Source organism: Cryptotermes secundus, unplaced genomic scaffold (genome assembly GCF_002891405.2).
Source record: "Cryptotermes secundus unplaced genomic scaffold, Csec_1.0 scaffold26, whole genome shotgun sequence".
NCBI lineage: Eukaryota > Metazoa > Arthropoda > Insecta > Blattodea > Kalotermitidae > Cryptotermes > Cryptotermes secundus.
The window spans coordinates 1,266,633-1,292,829 of record NW_019743656.1 but is presented as its reverse complement, the minus strand read 5'-3'; the positions used below and the strand labels follow the sequence as shown (position 1 = coordinate 1,292,829).

Sequence of the window (26,197 nt, the reverse complement as noted above, 5' to 3'; positions counted from 1 at the left end):
ACATTTCAGTTAGAGACAGAAGACCATGATATCCATAGCCACAATTGTAATGTTTACTGTTTCACACACTTTGATGTGAGTACAGCTTTTATAAAATGCAATTATCTAGATCAGATTGTTAGTGGGGACCAAATATTCGTTCTGGAAACTAACTGGAAACTAAATGGAACAAAAATACACTGATATNTGATATGTTGGGATTTTGGACTTTATCCATCGTCCTGGTTTTTAAAATAACAAATAAAAACACGACGTTTCGGAAACAGATCCAGTTTCCGAAACGTCGTGTTTTTATTTGTTATCTTAAAAACCAGGACGATGGATAAAGTCCAGAAACCCAATATATCAGTGTGTTATACACCATCGTCAGAATCCTATAGTAACTACTTGGAACAAAAATATTCAAGCACTATAACAAACATCAAGAACAATCAGCTCATAAAATGAAAATGCTGATCTTCACCAGAACCTGAGTCATGTATCAGTTCCATAATTACAAAAAAAAAGTGTTAACACTCTGCTCAACAATAAAATATGGCTATAAACCACTCTAAAGACTGTGCAAGCCATGGAGAAATGATCGGAGTCAAAACAAACTTCCATACTGAAAAATTGGCAAAGAAAGTAATTCAAACAGTGAAGCTTCATTACTTACAGTTCACTATGACCAAGCTAATACCAATACAGAAAAGTGCTTTACATAATATTTGTACCTACTTTTAAACTCTCCTACAACACCAAATTTCATGAGCCAAATACAAACTCATCTATACTGTGAAGTGCTGTTGCACAAGTACCTGAAATATAATTAATCTTTTCTTCTAACAGATAACGAATCATTTAAACATGCATAACTTTTCTAAAAAGTCCTTCCCTCTCTCTCCAACATACGATCCCATAATGGCATACTTCAAAGTCTTAGTTTCTAATATGAATTTTAGGAGTATTCATTATTTTACACATAAAAATCAGCACCTCTAACTTTGTCATCACGTGACATATCCGTTTCGTTCCACAGCATACTAACTGTGAGTCTGCGAATTCTTTCCGTTACAGTGACGGGCTTACATTTACCGCCACCTCGGAGCTGAAGCACAGACATGTTCAGTCATACCCCAATTGCAGAACTGCAGCTGCACTTCTTCTAATTAAGGTCAATTCATTTTAATCAGGAAATATCGCTTTCACACGCGATACGAAATTTTGACATACAGTGCAACAATTTTAGCAAGGTAGAAGACACCTGATGATGGCCGTATATAGCCGAGCCATGTAATGTTGAGGAAGGGTGACTATATAATAAGTTGTATTTATGACGGAAATATATGTGTGAAGTAAATGATATATTAGTGCACAAATCCCACTTGACCAGACCCGGGGTCGAACCCGGGCCGCCGCGATGGGAAGCCAGCGACTAACCGCTTGAGCTATGGCGCATCCCTTTCGAAAGAACTTACCCTGGATCCAGACTCCTTCGTCTCAAGAGAAATTCTCTCTCAAGCCAAATCTATTTTGTCCTGCCTACCATAGTCTGGGTGGCTCTTGCTCAGTTAAATGCACAAAAACGAAATTAGCAGCTCCGTGAACCTTTCGTACCATCTTAGGAAACAAATGAATCACTGAAGCGAGTTACAGAACAGCTGACACTAGGAAAGCATGCAGCAACGCAATTGTGAGAAATTGGCATGTTCCCTTGTCTGGAAATTGAGGTTCTCAGTCTCCCCGTGAGTTGCGTTGCCGTTTCCTCAATTTGCACTGTTCCATTCAGCAACATGTGTTCAACTTGGGCTGATAACAATTCTCGGAAATCGCGGTAGCGTTGCAGTTGCCAGTTTCCAAGAAGTCATGAAAAATAGACGGCTCCCAAAATCGTTCCTAATACAGTACACCCTTCATAATTCGGATTAACTGGGGGAGGTTAGTTGCTGGCTTCCCACCACGGCGTCCCGCGTTCGGGCAAGTGGGATTTGTGGTGGACAAAGTGACGCTGGGGCAGGTTTTCTCCGAGTACTTCGGCTTCCTTTGCCAATATTCATTCCACCAATTGCTCCACAATCACCCTCACCTATCATCTGGGGCTGGTACAATAGGCCAGAAGTGGCCGCAGTACAGGGACTTAGTCTCACCCCAGTAGCAAAAAATAAAACTGGGGGAGGTCATCCGGATTAAGCGATAATCCAAATAAATGGAGCAAAAGATAGTACTAAAAAACTTACGGAGCAAATAACTGCAAAACTTAATGACACGAATAGTGCTGATGAGAAAAATATCACTGCAGCAATTTCTTCCTCTGACAGAAACTGAAATCCAGGGTCTCATTCATCCAGCTCAGATCTTTTCTATCATGGTTTAAGTCTCTCCAGCTGCCCTCAACACAGTCTGAAAGCCCTTTTGCTCCTAAATCCGATGTGTCTTTTAAAGTATGTAGTCAAATACGAACATAATTTTTCATTTTTCATATTTCGATCCGAATTAGCGAGGGTATACTGTAATAATCTTTTTCAACGTAATTTGTGTGTGAAATCAGTGGATTTCGCCGTAAATTCGGGTCTGCGCAATACCCTTTGCACATCACACTTATCTGTAATGAAGTTAGTGGGTGAGATATGCTGCACCTTCCACCAAGATAATATTCTTTATCAGACAAAGCCTTCTGATGATGTTGAAACAGGTCTGTAAATTCGTTTGGGCTTGAGCTGAGCAAAGCTGTAAACTCCAGCCCGCAGTTCGGTTCTTTAGAAACGAGTTACTTCCGTTACTATCTGTTGGACGTCTGACCCTGCCCGTTCAGTAAAAGCGGGCAAGGCTTCCAAAATGCCACGCGTTCACAGTCTGTTTGCATTGTTAGTGTTCTTAGTGTTTCTTTCAGCTGGATTTACAACTGTATTCGCTGAGGATAGTGGTTCGGGTCATGATGAATCAGTTAGTGATGTTTCATCTGAAGCGAAATACGCAGGTAAAACTGAGACGCAAATTGATACCGATGAAGCGTTAGAAGATGACGATAAAGATGCGGCACTGAAACCTTCAGAAAAGTTTAAAGCACGTCATCATGAAATTGAATTAGTGGAAGATGTGCCAGAAACGATAGACAGAAAGGAAACAGACGCTGAAGGCGTTCCTGATACCCCCGAAACGAACCCGAGTGATGATAGGACAAGATCAGGGAATTTAGATGTCTACTATGGTAAGTCAAAGCGACGCACCAACGACAGTAAAAATGTGTATCAGTCGTAACTAGGGATGTGTTTTATATGGTGATAAAGCGAGGCACACAACGTGATTGTGGCTTACAAGATGAAAACATACAGTGCGTTTTCTAGAGAGCACAACTGTGAAACGAAATCCTACCTTGCGGGTCGGACCGATTTGAAGAGGTAAGCGTCCGACTTTTATTGTGCCTGATTGGTGGGTATGCAGTAATCCACTGAGCCGGTCAAGGTGGCCGCGCGGCATGCGTCAAGACATGTAACAGTCAAGACACGATTTCTGCAACATGACGCAAAGAAAGGAAAACAGTTGAAACGAATTATTATGAAAACCGCATGACGCCAGTCTGAGTCATGATGCTATGTCAGCTTCATGCTGACGAATCACGAATGAAGCAAGACTGCATCATTTATCTCATGTCTTGATGCTTGTCTTGACGTAGCTGGTGTGCGGCCGCCCTAAGGCATGAACTGTGGGTCGTGGGTTCCAATTCCACTCGAGGTATGGATGATTGTTTTCGTTTATTCTGTGTTTGTGCTGGTCTGTGTATAGGTAGAGGCTTTGCGACGGGCTGATCCCCCGTCCAAGGAGTCCTACCGACTATGTATAGGATTACGAAACTGAAAAAAAAAAGCGGCCAGGGCCCAACAAAGGGCTGTAGAGCCACTGATGAATGAATAATTCACTGCATTCTTAATATTGTCACGTGTATGAGTGACTATAGACAGAGTTTTGAATAATTGCATTTATTGACCACTTACAGATCGTAACTACAAATACCTACAACACTATCGCTAATTTCCACACTTTACAGTTCACTACAGCACACGCTAAGTCTTTTCCAGCTTGCAGTGTCTGTACTAGATGTTTCCTGGTAACAGCTTCTAACAATGGTTATACGTCTTTTTTCGTGTTCAAACCCTCTCTGAACGGCGGCTTCCCTTCCAACTGATACTCGGCCATTTCACACCGACCTCCTATTCTTCTACTCACCAACTGACTCAGCTCTAACCTTGCCCCTTGCTTATAACGGGAAAGTGTTTACCGAACCGTTCCCTAGCAGCGGCCGTCTGTTCTTCTTTATTAAAAATCTGCTGCCTAGCAACGGACGCCGTTCCGTTCTCTGTTTCGCTTCAGTTGTTAAGAATTGAATGTTGTTTCAGAGCCATTCTTGCAACGGCTGTTTCTCTGGCTCCACAGTTCTTGCCTTGAGCAAATATGCCACAGAATGATATACGTGTATAATTTAGTTCTGTACGTTGTACCTCAGCTGTCTCGTGGGCTCTTAACCAGCCTTCATGAAAAGGTAAAACGTAAAGGTATCCCTGTAACAGGCAGTGGAGGTCCATAGGGTTGTGAGATGTTGAAGTTGCCACATTTTCTCTGGACAGTCGGCTCATAGATGGCGGTGAGGTTGTCAGCCCTACGCACCGGCCCCCCTTTACCCCCAAGAATATTCCTGATACTCATTTCTGTTAGAGGCTGAGTCAGCCCAGGGCCGTAGTACGGCTGGAAGGATTAGGTAAATTTAAAATACAATGAACTCATCTGGATTCGATCCCGCGACCTTCCGGCTTGTAGCATAGTGCCTCAACCATCTAGGCCACGAGGCCTTCATGAAAAATGATCCAATATGTAACCAAAGCCGACCGTGATTTAAGGTTTTCACGTCGGTGAAAATTCATAGTTAGATCTGGTTACATCTTGTAAGGTAGTAGGCAGTTAATTGACGTTTCGGGAGAACCAGCCACCTCCATCTTCAGGGTAGAAGTGAAGATGGAGGCAGCTGGTTCTCCCGAAACGTTCTTAACCACCTACGAAACTATACGGTGTCATAACCTAAAATACCACAACATAACCAGTGTTCGCGGACGTACAGACATACATATTTTTCATAATTCACTCTACACTCTGCTACGGGAACGTACGGTCATATCACGTGGGCAAGTGTCCGGGAAAAAGTGACGGCTTTTTATTGAACTTTAATCGTGACCAGTCGAACAAAATGTATGTGAAAGGTTAAGCTCCTGTGCTTAATTAAGCACTATGCAATGAAGACGTATGGGGGAGCGGAGGTATAATTTAATGCATTATTAAACTCGGCAATAGACTGTTTCTATGTGGAATATTTCAGTTCTCTTGAATTTATTTCTCGAAACATAGCGTGACCCTCAGGTGTGAGTAGAACCTGAAATATACTAAAGAGGATTATATTACTACGTGTCCACGGCCCCAGCAGAAATTTGATTTTAATTTATTCGAACGCGATAGCTTCCGTCTTTCAATTAATGTTACGACATAAAAATAAGAATATACGAAACTGTAATTCTGCCTGTGATTCCGTATGGGTATAAAACTTGGCCTTTTGACATTAAGGGAGGAACACAGACTGAGGGTGTCTGAGAACAGGGCGTTGAGGAGAATATTTGGACCGAAGAGAGATGACGTGACAGGAGGATGTAGAAAACTGCATAATGAGGAGCTTCATAACTTGTACTCTTCTCCAAGTATAATTAGAATGATCAAGGAGATGAGCGGGGCATATAGAACAAATGGGGGAAAAGAGGAATGCATATAGGATACTACTGGTGGGAAAGCCAGAAGGAAAGAGTCCACTAGGAAGACCAAGATGTAGGTGGGTGGATAACGTTATAATGGATTTTAGAGATATAGAATGGGGTGGTATGGACTGGATTTATCTGGCTCAGGATACGAACCGGCGGAGGGCTCTTGTGAACACGGTAATGAACCTTCGGGTTCCATAAAATGCTGGGAAGTTCTTGAGGAGCTGCACAACTGGCGGCTTTTCAAGAAGGGCTCAGCGCCACGAAGTTGAAACTGATATGTAAGAAATAATTTCGGCGCCATGTTTCCACAGGGCGTGGTACACTCTTCATTTATCTCGTCGAGACGCCATTTTGTTGTGACATGGAAGACGTTATCTTTATTTTTCATTTCACTTCAGTACGTAGATATCAAAACGTAGTTTAGTGTTGTGTTTTGTAAAATATTATAACAATTTTTTTAAACACCATGGCGTACATAAGGGCCTGCAATGAAAAGCAGTTTCAGCTGTTGAATTCAAGCGGCTAAGCCTTATGAAAACTACCATAGGCTTGATCATTAAATACAAGCATGGGCTTGGTGTGGTCTTTTCTTCATGTGTTTGCTATGGGCGAGATAACTGGCCCAGGACATCTCAGCTTACTAATCCTACACACGTCAGCAAGTTCAGCGCTGATATCACCTGCTGTTATCTGGGCTTGGTATTTCGTGATAACCGGACAAATGAAAATGGATGTTTTCAAACCGTTGGTAGCGACTCAGTGAGCTAAAGGCATGGCTCTATTAGACTGATGGATATTATTAAACTACCTCACGACTGTTAAAACTGTAGCGGTTATCTGACGTCAACTGGCACGAAAGGTTTATTGCTGTATCTCGAAGATAGGGGCAGCAGGTTCCTCCGAAATGTTGATAATGCCTACCAAACTACCACGAATGTTCCTGGGGTGTAAAGGGCGGCCGGCCGGCGCGTAAGGCTGACAACCTTGCCGCCATCTGTGAGCCGATTGTCTAGAAAATATCGGAGCCTCGACATCTCACAACCCTATGGGCCTTCAAGGCCTCTTACAGGAATAGCTTTACTTTCTTTGCATCTCAGAAGACCGCAATGTAAATAAGCGGGGATGATCGCATTGAGTTTAATTGAAAGGATTTGGGGAGGAAACGGTCGTGGCCTGTTTCAATCTGTTATATGTTAGGGTCTCATGATAGTGAGTATTAATAATAGCGTCTTCTGGATTTTAACGCCATGTAGGTCGGAGAGAGTTAGACGTTTCGGAAGAACATGTTGCCTCCATCTTCAGGGTCAGTGTAAATAATGGAACAAAGCTAAGCTTCCACCCCTGCTTCTGATGCTTCATTGCATGGTTTACTTTTCGACACTGAAAATAGAGGCATGGAGGCGGGGACATTGTATGGCCTGAGCTACTGACAGCATCGTTAAACAAACCACAGATAAATAAATAAATAACCAAAAAGGATCAGCTGTCTGTGTGTGTCCTAGGCACTTTGGCCAGACTCTGAAGCTCGAAAATAATCCAAATAACATTTAAAAATTATGTGTCTACCTCACAGAAAACACACTGCTTCTCCATTACAAAACCAACCAGTTAATGTTGTTCGGGAAAATAACTGCATGAGGGGCAAAATCAAAGATGATTTTATGCTAAAGCGGGCGGTACACTTTGTTCTGAAGCGTTAAACTAAGCACTCATTTACATCCAGTGACGAGTAAAGCTGTCCCTGTAACAGGCCGTGGAGGCCCACAGGGTTGCGAGACGTTGTCAGCCCTCCTCACCGACCACCCTTTACCCCCAGGAAGATTCCTGGTAGTCATTTCTGTTAGAGGCTGAGACGACCCCAGGCCATAGTAACTCTTTACTTTAACCCATTTGATAAGGACACAAGGTTGTGTGGCAGAGCAGGCTGACAGTAGGGGTGTTTGTAACCTCCGCGCTTGGGAGGAACCGCTGTGTCCTTAGCTATTGAAGTTCGTGCATCGTGTTCTGTATAATCTGTCCAGCAAAAAGCATTTCCTGCATTACTGTTCAAGCCATGGAACGTACTGGGTGTAGCATTACTGATTCGAACTGCATGCAACATTTGGTACGCAGATAGACCGTAAAGATAGCTATGTATCACATACGGAATAATAGTCACAAGTCAGTAGTTAAGAAACATGGTGACAATGTGAAACTTTGAAGTTGCACCTGACACATTTAACGCAGCACTCTGTTTTCAGACTGTAAAGACAACAGGTTTGGCCCTCCAACCCATCGACTTGGCCCAAGAGAAAGCGCCTATGTCATCACGGAGACTCGTCTTAGGGAGATCCGCAGCGAATTCCTGTACTGTTTCTTTGATAAGGGTGGCGATGATGGCAATGGTGACTACCAGCAAGACATCCACAACTCTGTACCTCAAATCCACAAGAATTTCAACTTCCAACTGCCTTTCTATGGGTTCCGGTTTAATTATACCAGAGTATGTAATTTGAAACAACAGTTGTTTAGGTGTATAGTTTACATTTATGTTAAGCACAATAGACCACTGCAGGTCGTGGTGCAAGGGCCGAGAAGGCCCACCCCTTATACATTCATTCATTACATTTACGTGAGCATTTATCCCGCTTCTGCTGGAAGGTGTAGGTGATTGGTTTGTGGTCGGTGAGGATGGTGAAGTGATGCGCTTCCAGCATATGGCGGAAATGCTTGACTGCTTCATAGATAGCCAGTAGCTCGCGGTCGTAGACGCTGTATTTCTGTTGGGCCGGGTTAAGTTTCTTTGAGAAGAAGGTGAGGGGCTGCCAGGTGTTCCTTACGCGTTGTTGTAGCACGGCACCCATGGTGGACGTGGAGACAGCTGTGACGAGTGCAAGTGGCGCGAATGGATCCGGGTGGGCCAGTAGAGTGGCGCGTGACAAACTCGCCTTGCACTCTTCGAATGCCTTGTGGGGCTCCGGTGTCCAAGTGATGGGGTGGGAGCCCTTGACTTTGGGTCCGGAGAGGACGTCGTGCAGTGGTGCCTGCGTGGTCGCTGCGTGGGGCAGAAATCGCCTGTTGAAGTTCAGCATGTCTAGGAATCGTCGGAGCTGACTGGCGGTCTTCGGAGGGGGCAGTCCTGGAGATGGGCCACTCGGTCTTCCAGAGGTTCGGAACCCTCGGCGGATACTTTGTAGCCGAGAAAGGTGACCTCAGGTGCTCTGAAGACGCACTTTGACAGGTTGATAATAATCCCATACCTCTGGAGTTGCTTGAAGAGAGCACGTAGGTGTTGTTCGTGCTCTTCGAGTGACTGGGAGAAGACAAGGATGTCGTCTAAGTATGCGAAGCCGAAGTCGAGTCCCCGTAGAATGTCGTCCATGAAACGCTGGAAGGTCTGGGCACATTAATAATTGCTAAAATATTTATCATATAATTTTGCTTTGCTAAAATACCTTTATTCCTTCTTTAATTTTTATATAATAGGCAATAATATATTTGTTACTTAATAGCTTGATTCTCCCTTTCTCGTTTGAAACTTATTATTTAATACATTATTTTGGATGTAATTTATTTTAGATGTAGATTGTAGACTGCGTATAACTTGAATCATACATCAAAAACTTTGGGGGTACAAAGTTGAAGAGAAATTATATCTGGGGGTACGTGAACAAAATTTGAATACCGCTGTACTAAGGCATTAAACTTTTTAGAATAACAATATGAAATAACTAGTGCTGCTATTTACAACCTATAAACTATTTTCGGCAGAGGAGGACAGTATAATACTGGCTGCTGTTTACTTCTATTTGTAACTACTACAACCTCTGACTGTAACATACTGTCACATGTATGGAGTGACTATACTCGTAGATGGGGTTTGCATTGATAATCATATTTACTGAACTCCTATGACTCATAAATACAAATAAGGATTATGCTGTCATTGTTCTACACATTTGACAAATCACTACAGAACAAACTAGGTCTTCTCAGTCTGTTAGTGTTCACCAGCCATTACTTGGTAGCAGCTTCCAATGGTGGACATTCCCCTTCCTCTGGGTACATGAACTGACCCCAGCTCCAGCTACCGGTTTCTCACAGCGACAGCTAACCGCAGTTGAACCCCAGTGGTTATCTAATTGCAGATCCTAACTTGTTCTGCTTATAACATTTTGGTGCAGACTGCACACAAAACATCTTTCCTCTGTTGCTGTTTATGGGCTGCTGCCTAGTGGTATAGTTGCTTATTTTGCAATCGTTGCATAGCAACAGGTCTACATGTCACAATTTGTAATGGCAGGGTAAAACTGTAGCATTTTATGAAAAAGGATATGTTTTCTCTCCTGTTTCTGCTCTATTATCATTAAGTATATTTTAACACAAACACCGTTTATTTTAATTTTGTTTATACAGTTGTGATTTGTTTGTTGTGCAGCTTTCCATGAATGGGTATCTTGAGTTCAGTGATCCACCAGAGCACTACACGTACCCCCTGGTCTTCCCAATAAAGGAATGGCCCAAGAAGAATGACCCAGCCTTCATTGGGATCTTCTTCAGCAAATCTCGTATTGGCAAGATCCGGAATGAAGATGTTGACCAAAGGAGGCCAGGAGTGTACTTCCGCCTAGAGAGAGATCTGCAGTCTCGTACTGACCAGTTTGGTGTCGAGATGAGGGAACGCCTGAAATGGGACATCCGTGAAGGAATAATTGGGGCTGACACCTTTAATCCCAAACATGCTATAATTGTCACATGGAAAAACATGTCATTTGCTGGTGGCATTGATAATTCACTATACAGAGTAAGACTTTGCTCTTAAGACTGTGGTTTGTGGCATTGTATTATGTTCAAAGTAAAACCAATGTAACTGTCATATATAGCCACAGTAATATGAGTATATACTGTGTAAAGTCTCCTGTATTACAATATACAGTGTCGTCAGCACCCTGCTCTCAAACACCCTCAGTTTCTGTTCTTCCTTGTGAATGAGAGTTAATCTTTTTAACATATAAATTTAAAATATGGACTTTAGGAACTGTATTCAGCTTACTGTTCATAGTCTGTCACTTGTCTCTTGTCCCTATTTGCTATGAGATTAGTCTCCTTAAAATGAAAGTTAAACAGGTCAGTTGGTGACTGGCTGCTCACAGTTTTCTATACAACAGATGTACCAAGAGGTTAGAAATCAGGTTTCAGTTGCAGGATAATCTGTGGGATTTTGTGGTGAGCAGAGCATTACTGGGGCAGGTTCTCTCAGCTCTTCAGTTTTTTCCTGCCAATTATCATTCCCACGTTGCTCAGTACTCACCTATCTTCAGGGGCTGGTACAATATGCATATTTGAGGCTGCAGTCTCACTGCATTCCTACATCTGAGAGGGTTAAATTAATTATTTGGTTTGGGGTACAGGTTAAATCAAATCAGCTGTTCTTCTAGCGCCATTTCTGTCTTAGAAATATCTATTAATGAAAAGTTTCCAAATCTCTTCTCTCTTCTCACAGTCTTTCCTCTTCAGTTTCTTGCTGTCATTTAATACTTAGTAGAACCATTTTACTCTTGGTCATCCCATAGAGCTATTCCTTTGAATTTTATTTCTAATGCCTGTCTTGGTATCCTTTCTCCATTTATTCTTTTTACACAGCCAAGCCATTGTAATAATTTCTGTTCCAACTCTGTTAAAAGATTTTAAACTACATCTCCTTATTTAAGAATTTTATTTCTACATCTGTTCCTTTTGTTTCTCCCTTAATACTTCTCAAATGTAACAGCTCCTTTCTTGTTTCAGACAAATACTTACCAGCTGGTGCTGGCCACAGATGAGGTTTATTCATATGCCATATTCAATTATGTTAATTTACAATGGACCAGTCACACAGAAGCTGGCGGTGACACAACAACTGGAGAGGGTGGTGTGCCTGCATTTGTGAGTATATTTTTTGCTAGCTAAGTCTGTCAGAGGTCATGAATTTGGAGCAGTCCCACAACTCCACCTCTGCCATTCTTCCATCACTGTAGCTGCCAAACAGTCACTTCACTCTTACCCACAGTCCTTCCACTTACATACCACTCACTGCTCGTAACTCCAAAGAGAGACAAAAGAAGTTCTGTTCCACAAAATTTAATATGCCACCGCTTTCAGCTTGTCATTTTTTCAGATTGGATTTAACGGAGGAAATGGGACTCAGAGCTTCGAATATAAACCCTACTCTCAGGATTCAGTTTTACGAGACCTTGTCGGCAGAGGCTGGACTAACGGCTTCCCAGGAAGACATATTTTCCGCATTGATGAGAAAATCATGGTTGGAAATTGCAACAAAGATATTGGTATGCTTATCTTTCTTGTTACACTTTTTTGAAAGAATTCGCTTTCCTCTATCCATCTGCTCTTCAGATGGATGACATCTATAGTGTTAGATTTTCTGAGTGTATGTTTCTTTGGTACAACCTTTGATTTCCCAGTAGTACTTAAAAGTGCCTGGCATGAAGTACAGCAAACCGTTACTAATCTGGTTACAGTTAATCTGGATTAAAATATGAAAAGTGAAAAATGCTGTTAACAGTTGAGTACATTCTTTAAAAGATACACAGGATTTAGGAAGCCAATTGTCTGTTCAGACAAAACTTGACAGTTTCTTCAAACCTGCATTATTACGTTCCAAAACAAGTACAACCTCTGAGGTTTCGATCAATGAATGAATGTATCGTCTTTTTATAGTTTTCATGTAAAGGCTCTACAGTGATATTTTATTTATTTATTTTCATCAGCACTACTTATATCATTAAATTTTCTATCTGTATTCAAAGTTTTTATTTGTCTTTTAGGACTACCTTTTGTTTTAACTAATTAGGTTATTTGCTTAATATGGATCACTCTTCCCCCATTACTCTGGATTAGCAAGGGTTTAATGTATGTGTGTAATAATTTTCTGTACTCATCCTGCTGATATTTTCAAGTCTCCATTTTTAACCCATTTCACTGCTGTGCCCCTGTACTGGGGTTTTACATACAGAGCCAGCCATTTCCCCACAAAAACTTGAGACCAAGGTGCTACATTTGAAATGCAAATGAAAGATTCATTCATCAGTAATCGGTCAGACGACAGGTCCACAGTCTCTTCAAAAACAGTTCCTCCAAAATGAAAGATAAGAAGCCAAATACAATGTGGTATCGCTGTTTCAAGCTTTGGCACACTACATCTAAAGTTCTGTAATTACCTATAATACAGAGTGCAGTGATTGATCCTTTATGAGAACAGCAAGCACACAAAACAAATGACATGTAACAGTACGCAGTTTATAGCTTCTTCATGTGCAGTTCCAGCTCAAATCCCGAGACTTCACGAAAGAGCCATTGGAGCAGGTTTCTCTGGGAGTTTTCCCACGTTAATTATCATTTCACCATTTCTGCATATTCCTATATCACCACACCTCAGATGCATGCAATAACCCTAACCAGACACCACATTATCACATACTCAGTCCTTTTTAATTTTCGGCCTTTACCTCCGATAAAGCAATTTATTTATTAGTGGGAGTGACTTTGTTAGATTTAAGTTCTGTCTTGAAGCTGTTACTATAAAGAGCTGGTTTCTCATTTAGCCTACTCTTTGACCCTCAAGATGGAGGTGGTATGTTCTTCTGAAACTTTAAGAACTATTTGTCCTTAATTCAGTTTTTACACATGTACCCTAATATCACAATGATTCCATTGCAGCGGGAGCAAATCTTCTGTTAATGTTTGCTCCAGAGAGTGGTAACATGTTGGGAGGCACTGTGGTTAACATTACTGGGCCCTGTTTTGTTCCCGGAGAGAAAATTCAATGCAGGTAATGACAGTCAACAGCAATACTGACAGAAAGGTTTCTGATGATAGTGTATAACACTTTTAATTTGCATTTTGGTCACTGTCACAGTATTTTCAGACTGCAGTGTTTCAGAAAATTGTTCTGTTTTCCTCACCAGGTGGCAGGATAAAGTAAGGAATCCTACTATTTTGAGTCCCAAGGCATAGGCAGCCTCATACCCTATCCCAGGTTGTCATGGGAATTTACTTTCAGGATAACCATGAACTAAGAGGCACAAATGGAGGCCAATTTTAAACAAGATTTTACCAGATAAAATGTCAAGGAAAGATATCATATCATTAAAATGCTCTTGTGTATATTTATCAGAATTTGTTTTAAATGTAGCAATCATTTTAAATAACCAACTATGCACACAAAACTTTCCAGGAAAGTTTCAGAATTCAGATCTCATTTTCTTCCAGCAATATTCATCTTATGAACAGAAGCTCAGTATAATGTATGCACTCACTACCATCTTGAAATGACTGTCTCTTGTTTTTCAATAATAAACATTTCCATTATTTGACCTCTAGGTTTGATGACACAACAGTAACGGGAACAGTAGTGGATTCCAACAGAGCCATTTGTGTACAACCATTTATGATGGCTGAGGGCTATGTGCGTTTTGAGATAGCAACTGGAGTATCAAAATTCAACTGGAAAGGAAAATTCTTTGTTGGTAAGTATGGTTAAGTCGTTGCTAAAATCTCAACAAGACTACAAACTGCATGGGTGTGAAGACTAGCTGAACTTAGTTATGTATTCAAGGTGGAAGTCATTTTTGTCATGATCTTTGATACGGAAACGCTGGGGAAAACATGTCACGCTGCAAGGGACTGTGCATGGGGCTTCTTATTCTTCTCCGGAGTGGTAAGGTCATCGATTAAATTGTCAACTTTTCTGTTTTATACTGTGGACCTAATAGGGAACACAGAAATATAAGGAAATTTACTCCATATTCTTACCAATATGTATGGTAGCCACTGCCATTAAACTGATGTGCAAGTGTTATGGCAGAGTTTCTGGATGAGATTCAAATCCTCATCCCCAGTTAAGTAAACTAAACTAAAATTTAATTTCTTCGTTTGNCTTTATAAAATGATTAAATTGTAAGTATGTCATGTATAATAATAACATTTATATATTAAAACTTCTCAAGATTTATTATCTATACGTCGCACTTCAAATTCGTGAGTTACGTCAATCCTCTCCTATGGGAGTACTTTTCCTATATTCTTGTGTATATTGTGTCCTTCCTTGTGACTGCGTGCCTTATAGTCTTCATTTGAGTGTTATTCCTTTTTAAAATTTGGCTGCTATATATACTGTGATATTGACAAGGAAAGTAACGATGTCCCAGGGGGAGGTGGGTACATCTGTTTGTTTTTGATAAAACAGAACAGAAGAGAGCAGTTTTAACAGTTTCTCAACAGAGAAATGAATGTGTTACAGAATTTCTCTTCTGTTCATGCTTTCAAAGAAATGTTTGCTACTTTCAGAGACTCCAGCCACAGCAACAGATAGAATATTTTTTGAAGGGGACTCTGTCCATGAAAGGGCTCCAGCTGAGATTAGGATTTCTTGGAACAAACACAATTTAACCACCAGTGAAAGTGCGCCTATCAAGATCTCACTGTGGGGATATAAGGAAACAACGATTCGCCCAGAACTGCTGTACATCGACATGATTGAGGTTGGTTATCAGAACCTGCTCACTCATATGGCTAATGTTACTCACAATGATAATATTACTGGCAATTTTAAATATGGTTTCAGATAAGATCAGAGCAATGGAGATAAGGGAAGAAGGCTGAGTTTAGCAATATCAATTAAGTAAAATGTATAGAATACATAAAGGTGTATAAATTCACACTAGAAATCACAGCAATGTGTATTCCTAATTTTTGCCAATTTGATATAATAATTATTATGTAACTGCTCAGAATTTTGCAGTTAATGCAAAAATACCATCCGTCTTTACACAGAAATTTTAAAATTACAGTGTTAGGCATTTCAAATAATGTTTCCAGTTCCTGCCAAAATAGTGACAAGTACAGTCCATCTGTATGGAATCCTGTTTCTCTCTCTAGAACCAACTGTGGACCATTATACATGGCCGAGCAGACACACTTCTGAGAATGCTATGACAGAAAGTTGTCTCACCAGACATTGTGATGTAAAGGGTCGGTTGTCATTTCTTATTACAGGAGAGCACAGTGAATTCTGGCAGTTACATCATCTCACCGGGCAACTTCAGATCACGCTCTAATCCAGGAACTGATAATCTGAAATTTGGATTTATTCACATCAACCTGACCAATCCAACACAGCATGCAGGCCTTACGGTATCTCCGTAAGTACACGAAGCTTGGCCTGTGCCAATTAATTGGACGATAAGTTAGTAATTGTGTGCCTAATGTAACAGTTTTTGCACCTTTCGTCCATCATCTTCACTTATCTTTGAAGCAGTAAGACTTGCGGAAAAAAGTGTGTCAGTCATGATACGTGTATTACATTTTTCTCTACAGCTTTTATCTGAAACATTCTTTCCTCCAGTGAACAGCGAGTTATGCTTGAGAAGTGTGCAGGAACCAATACATATCTTATAAACAATCGGTTACTGTAATCCAGTTTCAGTTACAATTAGATTGTATTAGCACATTTTAGCAAAACTCCCCACAATCAAATTTCATGAAAATTCTTCACAATGAACCATCTGAGTTAGGCATGTGAAATTTGTTATGGGGATGGATTACAAACATGCGTACATATGATGTATAGAATATTGTCTGTAAGTCAACAGTCATGAATATAGCAACATTGCCTAACTCTGAGTTTATAGCCAACAAATTTAACACAGACTCTGTACTATTTTTTATGGAATTAAGATCAAATGATAGTAATACCAAGTATGTAGGATTAGAAGTCTGTACAGTATGAAAGTAGACATTGTGTGTTATTTTGGAACTTGTGATTACATAACGGTTTCATGTCTCTTCTATAACAATGATGGCAGAGGTTTTCTGCAGGTGTGGAGCTCAAGTGCAGAGGTTTCCTATAGTTATCCTTCATTTCCTGTAGGGTCCTATGGAGTAAACCGATTCCATTGGCTTGGTATTTCAATGGCCAATGGGAACGCAAATATGGATCCAGATGGAGTGAGGAACTGTGTAATGACTGGATAACTGATGATCGTTACCTCAAAAATTTTGCTGCTGAAGTTTCACAGTGCCCCTGTACATTGGAACATGCCTTGGCTGATAAAGGACGCTTCCTGCCAGACTTTGATTGTGACAAGGATGCCAACCCGAGCTGCTTCTATCACAAGGGTGCGGTACACTGTGTCCGTTCTGGAGCTCCAAGGTCAGCAGGAATGCCCAAATAGCCATAATTTTAAGGTTTTTCTTTGAATTTGCATTATCAGTTGGTTGCACCATATTTCAGTTGCTAGGGGTTTTTCGTTTTGGAGGCCTGGTTTCAATCCCATGATACTTCATTTGGGGTGGTGTTTGCTGGTCAGGGTGCAGTGGAGCAAGTTTCTCTCTGAGAACTTTGGTTCTACTCTGCCATTCAGCTACCATCATGGACTGGCAGAACCATGGGACTCATTGTCATTCCCTGTCACAGCTGCATTACCTATTTTAAAGTCTGAAGCCAAAATCATGCTCATATGTTAGATTGCAGGCTTCTGAGTTATGACACCGTGTCATCTGATTAGTAGTTACCACAGTTTTGGATGAATCTATTCTATCCATCTTCCACCCTGAAGATGGAGGCGGTGTGTTTCTTGTAATATTGATTATAACCTATAAGACCATTTTTTCAATACTAATATTATTAATTTAATGTTGAGTTGTACATTGTTGTAATCCATAGCATTGTTTATTACCATAGTACAGTCATTTGTAACACAGAGCCTTAAAATCTGTAAAAAAAAATCTGTCTTAACATATTTCAAAATTTAAAATATCATCCTGAAGGGTACATGCTTAATACAGTACACACCCACTAATCCTGTTACAATTAATCTGGTTGTGGAATAATGTGGATCAAAATATGAGAAGTGAGAAATGCTCTTCACAGTTGATTATGTGCTTTATGAGACACATGGCATTTAGGAAGGCAGATGAGTCACTTGACTGTTCAGACAAAACTTAACAGTTTCTTAAAGCTTGCATTATTACATTCAAAAGGAAGTACAACTTCTGAGTCTTCTATCGATGAATAAAAGTTTGGTCTTTTTGTATTTTAAATAAAGGATTTACTTATATCACTAAATTTTCCATTTATTTGTGTTCTAAGTTTTTTTTTGTGTCTTTTAGGGATACATCTTGTTTCATTAATTTAGATTATCACCTAATCCACATGACCTGTCCACCCCCAGTTATTCTGGATTATGGAGGGTTCATTGTAATACAAAAAGAAAACCCTAGCTGAAGGTTATTTTCTGTGATTGTACATAATTTTAGAACATACAAACAATTTTTATAAGTTTTTCATAAAACAGTCTTATGCATAAAGTAACATCATACTTCACAAACAATGTATATTGGAATTCCTGTACGCAATTTGATTCACATTTTGTAGCTGTGTAGAAACTATATGGTTAGTAGCATGCTAAACAGACCACAGATATCCATGGAGAGATATAACATTACATGCCAGGATAGTGATGAATTAAACTGATTTCAGGAACTTGACTGTACTGTGATAATAAACAACTTAATATTATCAGATTCAGATACATTTTCCTAAGCAATCACGAGATTTATGGTTATGAAATATGACCCACATGTAGTCCAATGCCCTCTGCATCCGCTAATATTCTTTTTCATCTCTGACACAGAATATATAAAATTATCATATATTTTCTTTTAAGCATTACAAATATTCTTTTAAAATATTATTAAAAATATGTTTACAAAGAAATCACCATATAATGGTCAGCACATATGTAGAATCCTCAACTATGTGTGCCCCAGATTTCATAATATAAATCTTGTGGTTGCTTAGAAAATGCTTTGGTCAGGAAACATGTGAATTCTATTAAATAAAAAGTTCAGACATGAAGATTTCAAAGGAGCAGACAATATGATTACTGTTAGTGAATTTTCAAAACACTTCACAATATGCAGTTCTAAATGTAGTATTGCTTAGTGTCTGGAAATATTTGTACTCGTATGTTATCATGGCAAATAATTAAATAATTACATACAGTAAACCATAATGCTTTCTTTTGTGATTAAACAATGAAAGTCATCTTTAAATTAAGTTTATAACTTGGCATGGAAAAATATACAAGATGAAAATGAACTGTAGCATCACCAAACAAAGCTACAGCAGTATCTGTTTATACTCGCATCAGGCCTACTGGGACCTGCTATGGATATCAGAAAACAGGGTCATTCCATTTTTCACAGGTTTTCCCAAACTTTCTTTCTGGTTGGTATGTAATGATGGCTTTTGAAATCCTGTCAGCATGTTCTTTTAAAATTTTTCTGTATTGTTCTCTTAAATTTTGTTATTTGAGAAGATTTCAGTTCTCTCATAACTTCTGCACTTCATTTCTAGTCTAAAAGTATGTATCCCACTGCCCTGGTTATGAAACATGTTTCTACAGTGACTGACATTTTGAAAATTATCCATCGTCCTACTTTTATTAAAGTGATGTTTTGGAGACTGGACTCTGTCTCTGTCCTCAGATAAAAAGCCTATTCAGCTGGGCCCAGTTGGTAGAGCTAGTCCTTATCTCTGTACTGAATGGATAAATGAATAGTGTCCAGAAAGTCAGTAACTGCATTAATATACCATCATCACAAACTTCTAGATGTTATGAACATATTTCTTCTTATCATTCATGATTTACTGCCATAAGATAACGATGTTTTCTTACATGCCTAACAACTAATGATGATTTGAAGATCAAGTTTATAATTTCTGATACTTTGAGAGAATATACAAGTTGAAACCATTTTCTCCTTCATATACAATATGTTTTTGTATTATAGAATATTCTGGCATTTAATAATTAGCCCATTAAATGTAACAGTGAAGTAAGTAGCAAAATTAATCTAATGTTTCAGTCAGATTGGTTCAGGCCAGCAATGCTGCTATGACAAGAACAACTACCTTATGCTTAGTTATGACCAACAGTGGGGATCATGGCCCCACAGGTCACATAACCTTGGTTTCTTGCCCTGGAATGAAGCCAACAAGGTGAAGTATGGACTAAATTAGATATAGTTATACAAAATGTGTAAGCCAAGTCCATTTCGTTCTTATGCCCCCTATCCTGTATAAAGATGTCACTTTCCAGTTTCCTACCATGAACCTAACAGAGAACATGCAACGATATTATGCAATACACTCCATACTCTTACAATAGTTGTTAAAGTGATGCGCAAGTGTTGTGATAGAGTTTTAGGTGCAACTTGAATCCTCATTCCCAGTCTTGTTTTTAATTACAAAAAAAACTTCAGTTTCTAAATTTGAGTGTTTTTTTATTGCTAGTGGGGTGGGACTAAGTCGCTTGTACTGTGGCCACTTCTGGCCTATTGTACCAGCCCCAGATGATAGGTGAGGGTGATTGTGGAGCAATTGGTGGAATGAAGATTGGCATGGAAAACCGAAGTATTCGGAGAAAACCTACCCCAACTCCACTTTGTCCACCACAAATCCCACTTGACCAGACCCGGGATCGAACCCGTGCCACCGCAATGGGAAGCCAGTGACTAACCACTTGAGCTATGGCACGGGAGGGTTTTAGCTACTGTATGTATACTGTCATACTGATGAAGAAAGTAACCATATCTGGGGTGAAGGGAAGGTACACCTGCTTGTCTGATACAATCACATAGAAATTACTTCAGGGAAAGAAACAAAAGAGGGGAGGGGGAAGAGCCAGGTGTTGTGTTTCAAATGTTCTGCTTATATACTAATCCTCAGATGAATGTTATGTAAGGATAGCCATGTATACATCATTTTGGTATCCAACATTAAAGTATGTGTAATTATAGATACATTCTTAAGGGTTCTGAGGATGGTGTATGACAATCAGGCTTACTGGGTTTTTGGACTTTGTCCATCCTCAGGTGAGGGGGTGGATTGTGGTTATCTGTTCCTAATGGACCTACCAGAGTACATGTTTCCCACTCTCTCACCTGGGGATGGTAAGTGGTCCAGTTTCTGAAACCTTGTATTCTTTAGAATACCAGACAATGGATGAAGCCCAAAAACTCATTAATCCTGAATGTTCAATTATTTATCATTACAAATAAACTTAAATAAAGCTTTGCAAAGCCAGCTGAAGAAGAACTGACATACATTCATTACATCTTAACATTTATGTGTGCAGCTGAATATGATGAACATATTTTCTGAAGGCCAATTTTATGAAATCTAGGGCCTAATAAAACACAGACTGGATGCTGAGCTGTTTGTCAAATATTAGCCTTTATATCAGAAGGTAGGTAGGCCCTGACTGTGATCATGATATTAACTTTGCTTTCTGTAAATTAAGTAATCAGCCATGTTGAGAATATTGTCATGTGTATTAGGGGTGTGTGACTATTGATGGGGTTTGGATTAGATGATTGGATTTAATTGGATTTATATGCGCAATTTGTTAATAAAAGTAATACAGCGCTATCGCTGATCTATACATTTTACACTTTACCGTTACACTCACACTAGGGTTCTCAGTCTTCACTAGCTGTACCCTGGCAACGAGCTTATAACAGTCTCACTGCAACTACAGAACATAAAAAGTCTTCAAATCACAGCCTAATTCCTTTCTTCACAACTGTCCTGTCGATTCTTGTTGTCATCTCTTCTGAATCCTTTTCTTGCCATCACAAGAGACTCAATTATTTCTCAGCTGAGTCTGAGTCTCATTTTATGACTGACGGTCAGTCGGCCGCCCTGGGATCTTCATTATATAGCCTTGGGGTGAATCCAATGGAAAACACTGTTTCCATCGTTAGCTCAGCAATGCCTTGATTGTTGCTTGCTTATTCATTGCTGTAGTAACCTGTTTACTGAGTCACTGCCTAGGAATGAATGTCTGCACTGGCTCCAATATTATGGGTTTCAGGCTTCATGTCATGATGCTGTGCAGGATGGTAGCTAGGTACCTCTCACCTCCATCCTCATCTAACATCAAAGTGTAGGCAGCTGTTTTCCCAGAACACTGTCACTAACCAACCACACATCATGGTGTGACATCCCAGCTGAATATAATCTTAATATTCACTGCCATGAAAACCTCAACACAGAAAATGAATTTTGCTGCTTAAAATTTAACTTTACACAGTTGGAAATTAGATTTAGTGACCTGAAAACTAATAAGCAATATATTTTGTCAGGTACCAACACTGTCACACTGGTATCATGACATTGCACCATTCTACATGTGCTGCCTGTGGCAAGAGGAGCAAGCAGTTGGTTGTGAGACATTCCGATTTGAACGCAGACCCACGCAGGACTGCGTTGCATACCAGTCACCTTTTGTTGGTAAGTGTTATACAGCACAGTTCTAAAAGTCCTTATACTTTAACCTGTCAATTAAATTCTGTGTAAACGAGTGATAAACACAGTGAGCTTTACATTATGAATTATTTTCAGCCACTGTGTTTGGTGACCCACATATCATCACATTTGATGACTTGGAGTACACGTTTAATGGGAAAGGAGAGTTCGTTTTGTTACATTCTGACACTCCAAAACAGAAATTTGATGTTCAGGGTCGTTTTGAGCAGCTCCCTGACAATATCTACGGGGAGGTGAGAGCCACACAGCTGACAGCCATTGCAGGTTAGTGCACTGTTCTGAGTCCAACAGAACTGTAACTATTGAACCCCATGGAACAGAATCCTTCTTTGGAAGCTATTAGTTGCCCAGCTCCTCAAGAAATTCCAGGGAACTGGAAGGTTCATTACTGTGTTCACAAGAGCCTATCACTGGAACCTATTCTGAGTCAGGTGAATCCAGTTTACACATTCGCACCCTATTTCTTCAAGATCCTTAATACTGGCCTCCTCTCTAGACACCCCAAATGGTCTTTTGATTTGACATGCATGCTACATGTCCTGTACATGTCATCCTCCTTGATTTGATCATGCCAGTAACATTATGCAGTTTTTTTTTCCTGTAAGTTATATTCCGTGTCTCTGAACGAATGAACATCTGAAATATATTTAATCTGCTGTTGCAATATTCCTCCTCCTCAGCGAGAGACAACACTTCGGCTATCATAGAAGTACGTCTGAGACCTAAGCATGCCCAGTGGAGGTATCATCTTGATGTGTTTGCCGCTGGGAAGAGGGTGTACTTTGACAGGACATCCTTGAGGATCCAGCACTTCCCTGGTGAGTAATGCCGCAGTCAGTGACATAGAGCACTGCAGCCTGCCAATGTTTCACTTCCCTCTACCTGTGACTTCTGTAGTTAAAAATTTTCTCTAAATTAGCCTTAGTGTTTTATTGCACAGATATTCCTCTTTTCAGGGTTTTCATATTTTCTTTTAGCATGTGCAGAATGAGAAGCTGTAAACATGTACCAATTAACTTTGCTATTTCCATCTGCCCATACATAGCAACTCAAGAATTGCTGAACTGATTTTCATGCAATTTTATATTGGAATTCTGTATTTCAGCATCCTGTTGCAATTGTATAACTTAACGTCCATGTATTTATTGTCCATCAATATTGCAACACTTGTTTGTTCACTAATTAATTTTAATTTTAGTTTTAACATTATACACTTTGACACTATATGTTTCGGCCCCAAAGGGCTATCTTCAGGTGTCTTGATATGTTACAAATGTTTTATTAAATTACGTTAAAACTGCTACACTGTGTTGGTCCATGTTAAAATAATATGCTGTTGTTCTCTTTTCAAGGTAAAACCAGGTAAAATCCATTAAAATTTCTATTATACCCACGTTATTTTGGTGTGTTTTATTTCACCTGACACGGGGTGTCGTCCATTGTTCATAAATGTATATCTGTTCAGGGTGTTTTGTTTTGGCAGCTTGCCCCTCATGTTCGTAGCTTACTTTTCAGTTATGGGTGTCATCTGTAATTTATAAGATCCCTAGATTAATGTTGTTTTCTAATTGTTTGAGATTTTGATTTGTTTCATTCTGGTCCGTCACAATAACAATTACAAATTATAAATCACTCTGTCCTATGTGACCTGTAAGTTTTTTACTACATAAAAACTTAACACCCTTACAGTGAAAACAGCACAGCAGCCATGAGCAAACCCTGGACGATATAAAGAACCTCCACATCAAGATAGCCATGTGGCACAATATCTGCCCCATATAAGGGAGACGATGGGAGGACGAACACGAGCCTGCATGGTTTACGAATTTTAATTATTGACAATCTAAAAAACTTTTAATTAGCATCAAGGAATTTTATACCATTTTTTTTAAAACTTACATTCCCAGGAAACTGCTGTGTTTGTGAAATGTTCTATTCTGTGTACTGTGTGCTGTAACATATAAGTGTACGTACTTTGCGTGTAAACAAATTATGTGATAGTGGTTTCCTATTTTTAGTGATGTTTACCCTCTGAAGATGGTCCACAGAGACCGAAACATGTAAGGGTGTTAAGTTTTTATGTAGTAAAAAACTTACAGGTCACATTGGACGGAGTGATTTATAATTTGTGTTTGAGATTATTATGTTATGTTTGTTTACTTTGTACTCACATGCCCTGTTGTTTCCTCCATGGCATGTGGTGTTGTCTTACTAGTGCCGATGCGGTGTGTTTCCTCCTGTATTTATATGCCCTGGTTGTGAGGAGTGGGGAGAGATGGGGAGGGTATAGTGTTATGTTGTGTAATTTTATATAGTATTTCAAATACAGAGTTGTGTGTGTCAATGTTGGTGTCACTCATGTGTAAAAAAGTAAAAAACATTTACATATGAATGACACCAACATCGACACACACAACCCTACATTTGAAATACTATACAAAATTACACAACATAACACTATACTCTCCCCCATCTTTCCCCACTTTCCATTGCTTTCATGAATGTGATCACAACATTACATCTACAACATTTTGTTTTATGTGCTTGGCACAATGTTTTGTTCTAACTGTAGTCTTTGTTTAGTTCATTTTGCATCTGGTTCCATCCACTCAGCTGTAATCATGTCTTGCAAATAATGCAAGTAAAACAATTTGTGATGAAGCTGTGTTATTAAACTTATATGTGTACCAGACATTTTCACTCAGCTAATTTTGGCTAAAGAGAGACAATGTTTCAGAAGCTAACTCTGCTTCCATCATCAGGTGAAAGTATGAAACCTCCTGTCTTTGGTCTATTAGGTGGAGTTAACCTCTGGCCCTGGACCATGTAGGTTTCACACTTCTCTCTCAAGATGAAAAATGTGCTGTATATGTTTTAGTTCATTTAATGTCTTACAAATATCTGTGTCTGTTGATACTGGTTGAACTCTCTCTCTCTGGTTTAGTACCCAGTATATTGCTTCATTCCATAATATTGTGATGCATATGCCCATTGCTAGGCAACACCCTGGTAAACACATTCCCACAACACAAGCACTCAACAATACAAGGACATCCATTGATGGGTAACGGACTGATTCTGGATAAGACTAGATGTCTATTGCTACGCAATGAACATGTTTTCTGTGGGTCTGTCAGTTATTGAAATTTATTGTGATTATGAGTGATTGTACAAGGAGTCATCAATAAATCCAATTCAAATCCTGTCTTATTAGTCAAGCCCATAAATCATAACTATATTATGCGGTACATTCTTGTCATATCCAGTGCCTGAGGTGGAATGAAAATAGAACCGGGATGGTTTTCCCCTTTTAATTCATAGACATAATTGTACATTGCATTTACTGCCAAAGAAGTAACGGGATGCTTTTAAGCCATTTAGAAAAGAACCAGGATGCCATCCCGCCCCACGTCAAGCCCTGGTCATATCCATAGTTTGCTAACTCTTACCTTCTGCTGAGCAAAAATTATTATTTTTAATGTCTGAATCACAGAAATAAGTTCTTTTTTATTTCTGAGAACTCTTGCAAAACAAGATTTGATTCCTGATAAAGCCTTTCATTATGCATTTGACATGAGATAGTTTTGTAGTTTTATAATCATGTATTTTCTTTTGAAACGCGTTTAACCCCTTTGCTTGGATTCTCACCATTTTTGTGCTTCAAAGCAATTTACCAAGATTCCTAGAAGTGAAGTAGCAGTTGTGTGTAATGCAATTCACATGAACTATGTGATAATTCTTGCAGGAGTCACAGTGTACATGCCAACGTACATTCTGAACCAGTCAGAGATAATAATGATGTTTGAATCTGGTGCTGGAGTCGAGGTTGTGGAGAATGAGGGCTTTATGACTACAAGGGTCTACTTACCATGGTCTTTCATGGTATGTATACAGTAAAACAGCTCTACACTGCCAATAGATAGATAGGGATCAGACAATTATTCTGTGATACTCCATAGTGTGGTACTTAGGTACCAATATTTTGGAGGAAAATGGCACCCATCTCTACAGGATAGAAAATGAAGATACAAGTAGTCTGTTCCTTCAA

General features: G+C 39.6%; 1 protein-coding gene across 2 annotated transcripts in view; it reads left to right on the top strand.

The window, feature by feature from the left end:
• The first annotated feature begins 2,697 nt into the window (after window positions 1-2,697).
• Window positions 2,698-26,197, top strand: part of LOC111874142 (protein mesh) — a 34,675-nt gene continuing 11,175 nt past the window's right edge. Inside the window, exons 1-15 of one of the 2 annotated variants that reach the window (XM_023869377.2) lie at window positions 2,698-3,187; window positions 8,018-8,259; window positions 10,195-10,560; window positions 11,544-11,681; window positions 11,914-12,082; window positions 13,473-13,584; window positions 14,136-14,281; window positions 15,102-15,295; window positions 15,810-15,955; window positions 16,684-16,965; window positions 19,686-19,818; window positions 21,966-22,113; window positions 22,225-22,413; window positions 22,830-22,967; window positions 25,895-26,031. In XM_023869377.2, the coding sequence (XP_023725145.1) occupies window positions 2,815-3,187; window positions 8,018-8,259; window positions 10,195-10,560; window positions 11,544-11,681; window positions 11,914-12,082; window positions 13,473-13,584; window positions 14,136-14,281; window positions 15,102-15,295; window positions 15,810-15,955; window positions 16,684-16,965; window positions 19,686-19,818; window positions 21,966-22,113; window positions 22,225-22,413; window positions 22,830-22,967; window positions 25,895-26,031 (2,913 nt within the window). In that variant the 5' untranslated portion in view covers window positions 2,698-2,814. The remainder of the gene's footprint in view (window positions 3,188-8,017; window positions 8,260-10,194; window positions 10,561-11,543; window positions 11,682-11,913; window positions 12,083-13,472; window positions 13,585-14,135; window positions 14,282-15,101; window positions 15,296-15,809; window positions 15,956-16,683; window positions 16,966-19,685; window positions 19,819-21,965; window positions 22,114-22,224; window positions 22,414-22,829; window positions 22,968-25,894; window positions 26,032-26,197) is intronic. The other variant, XM_023869378.2, reaches the window with a different exon arrangement.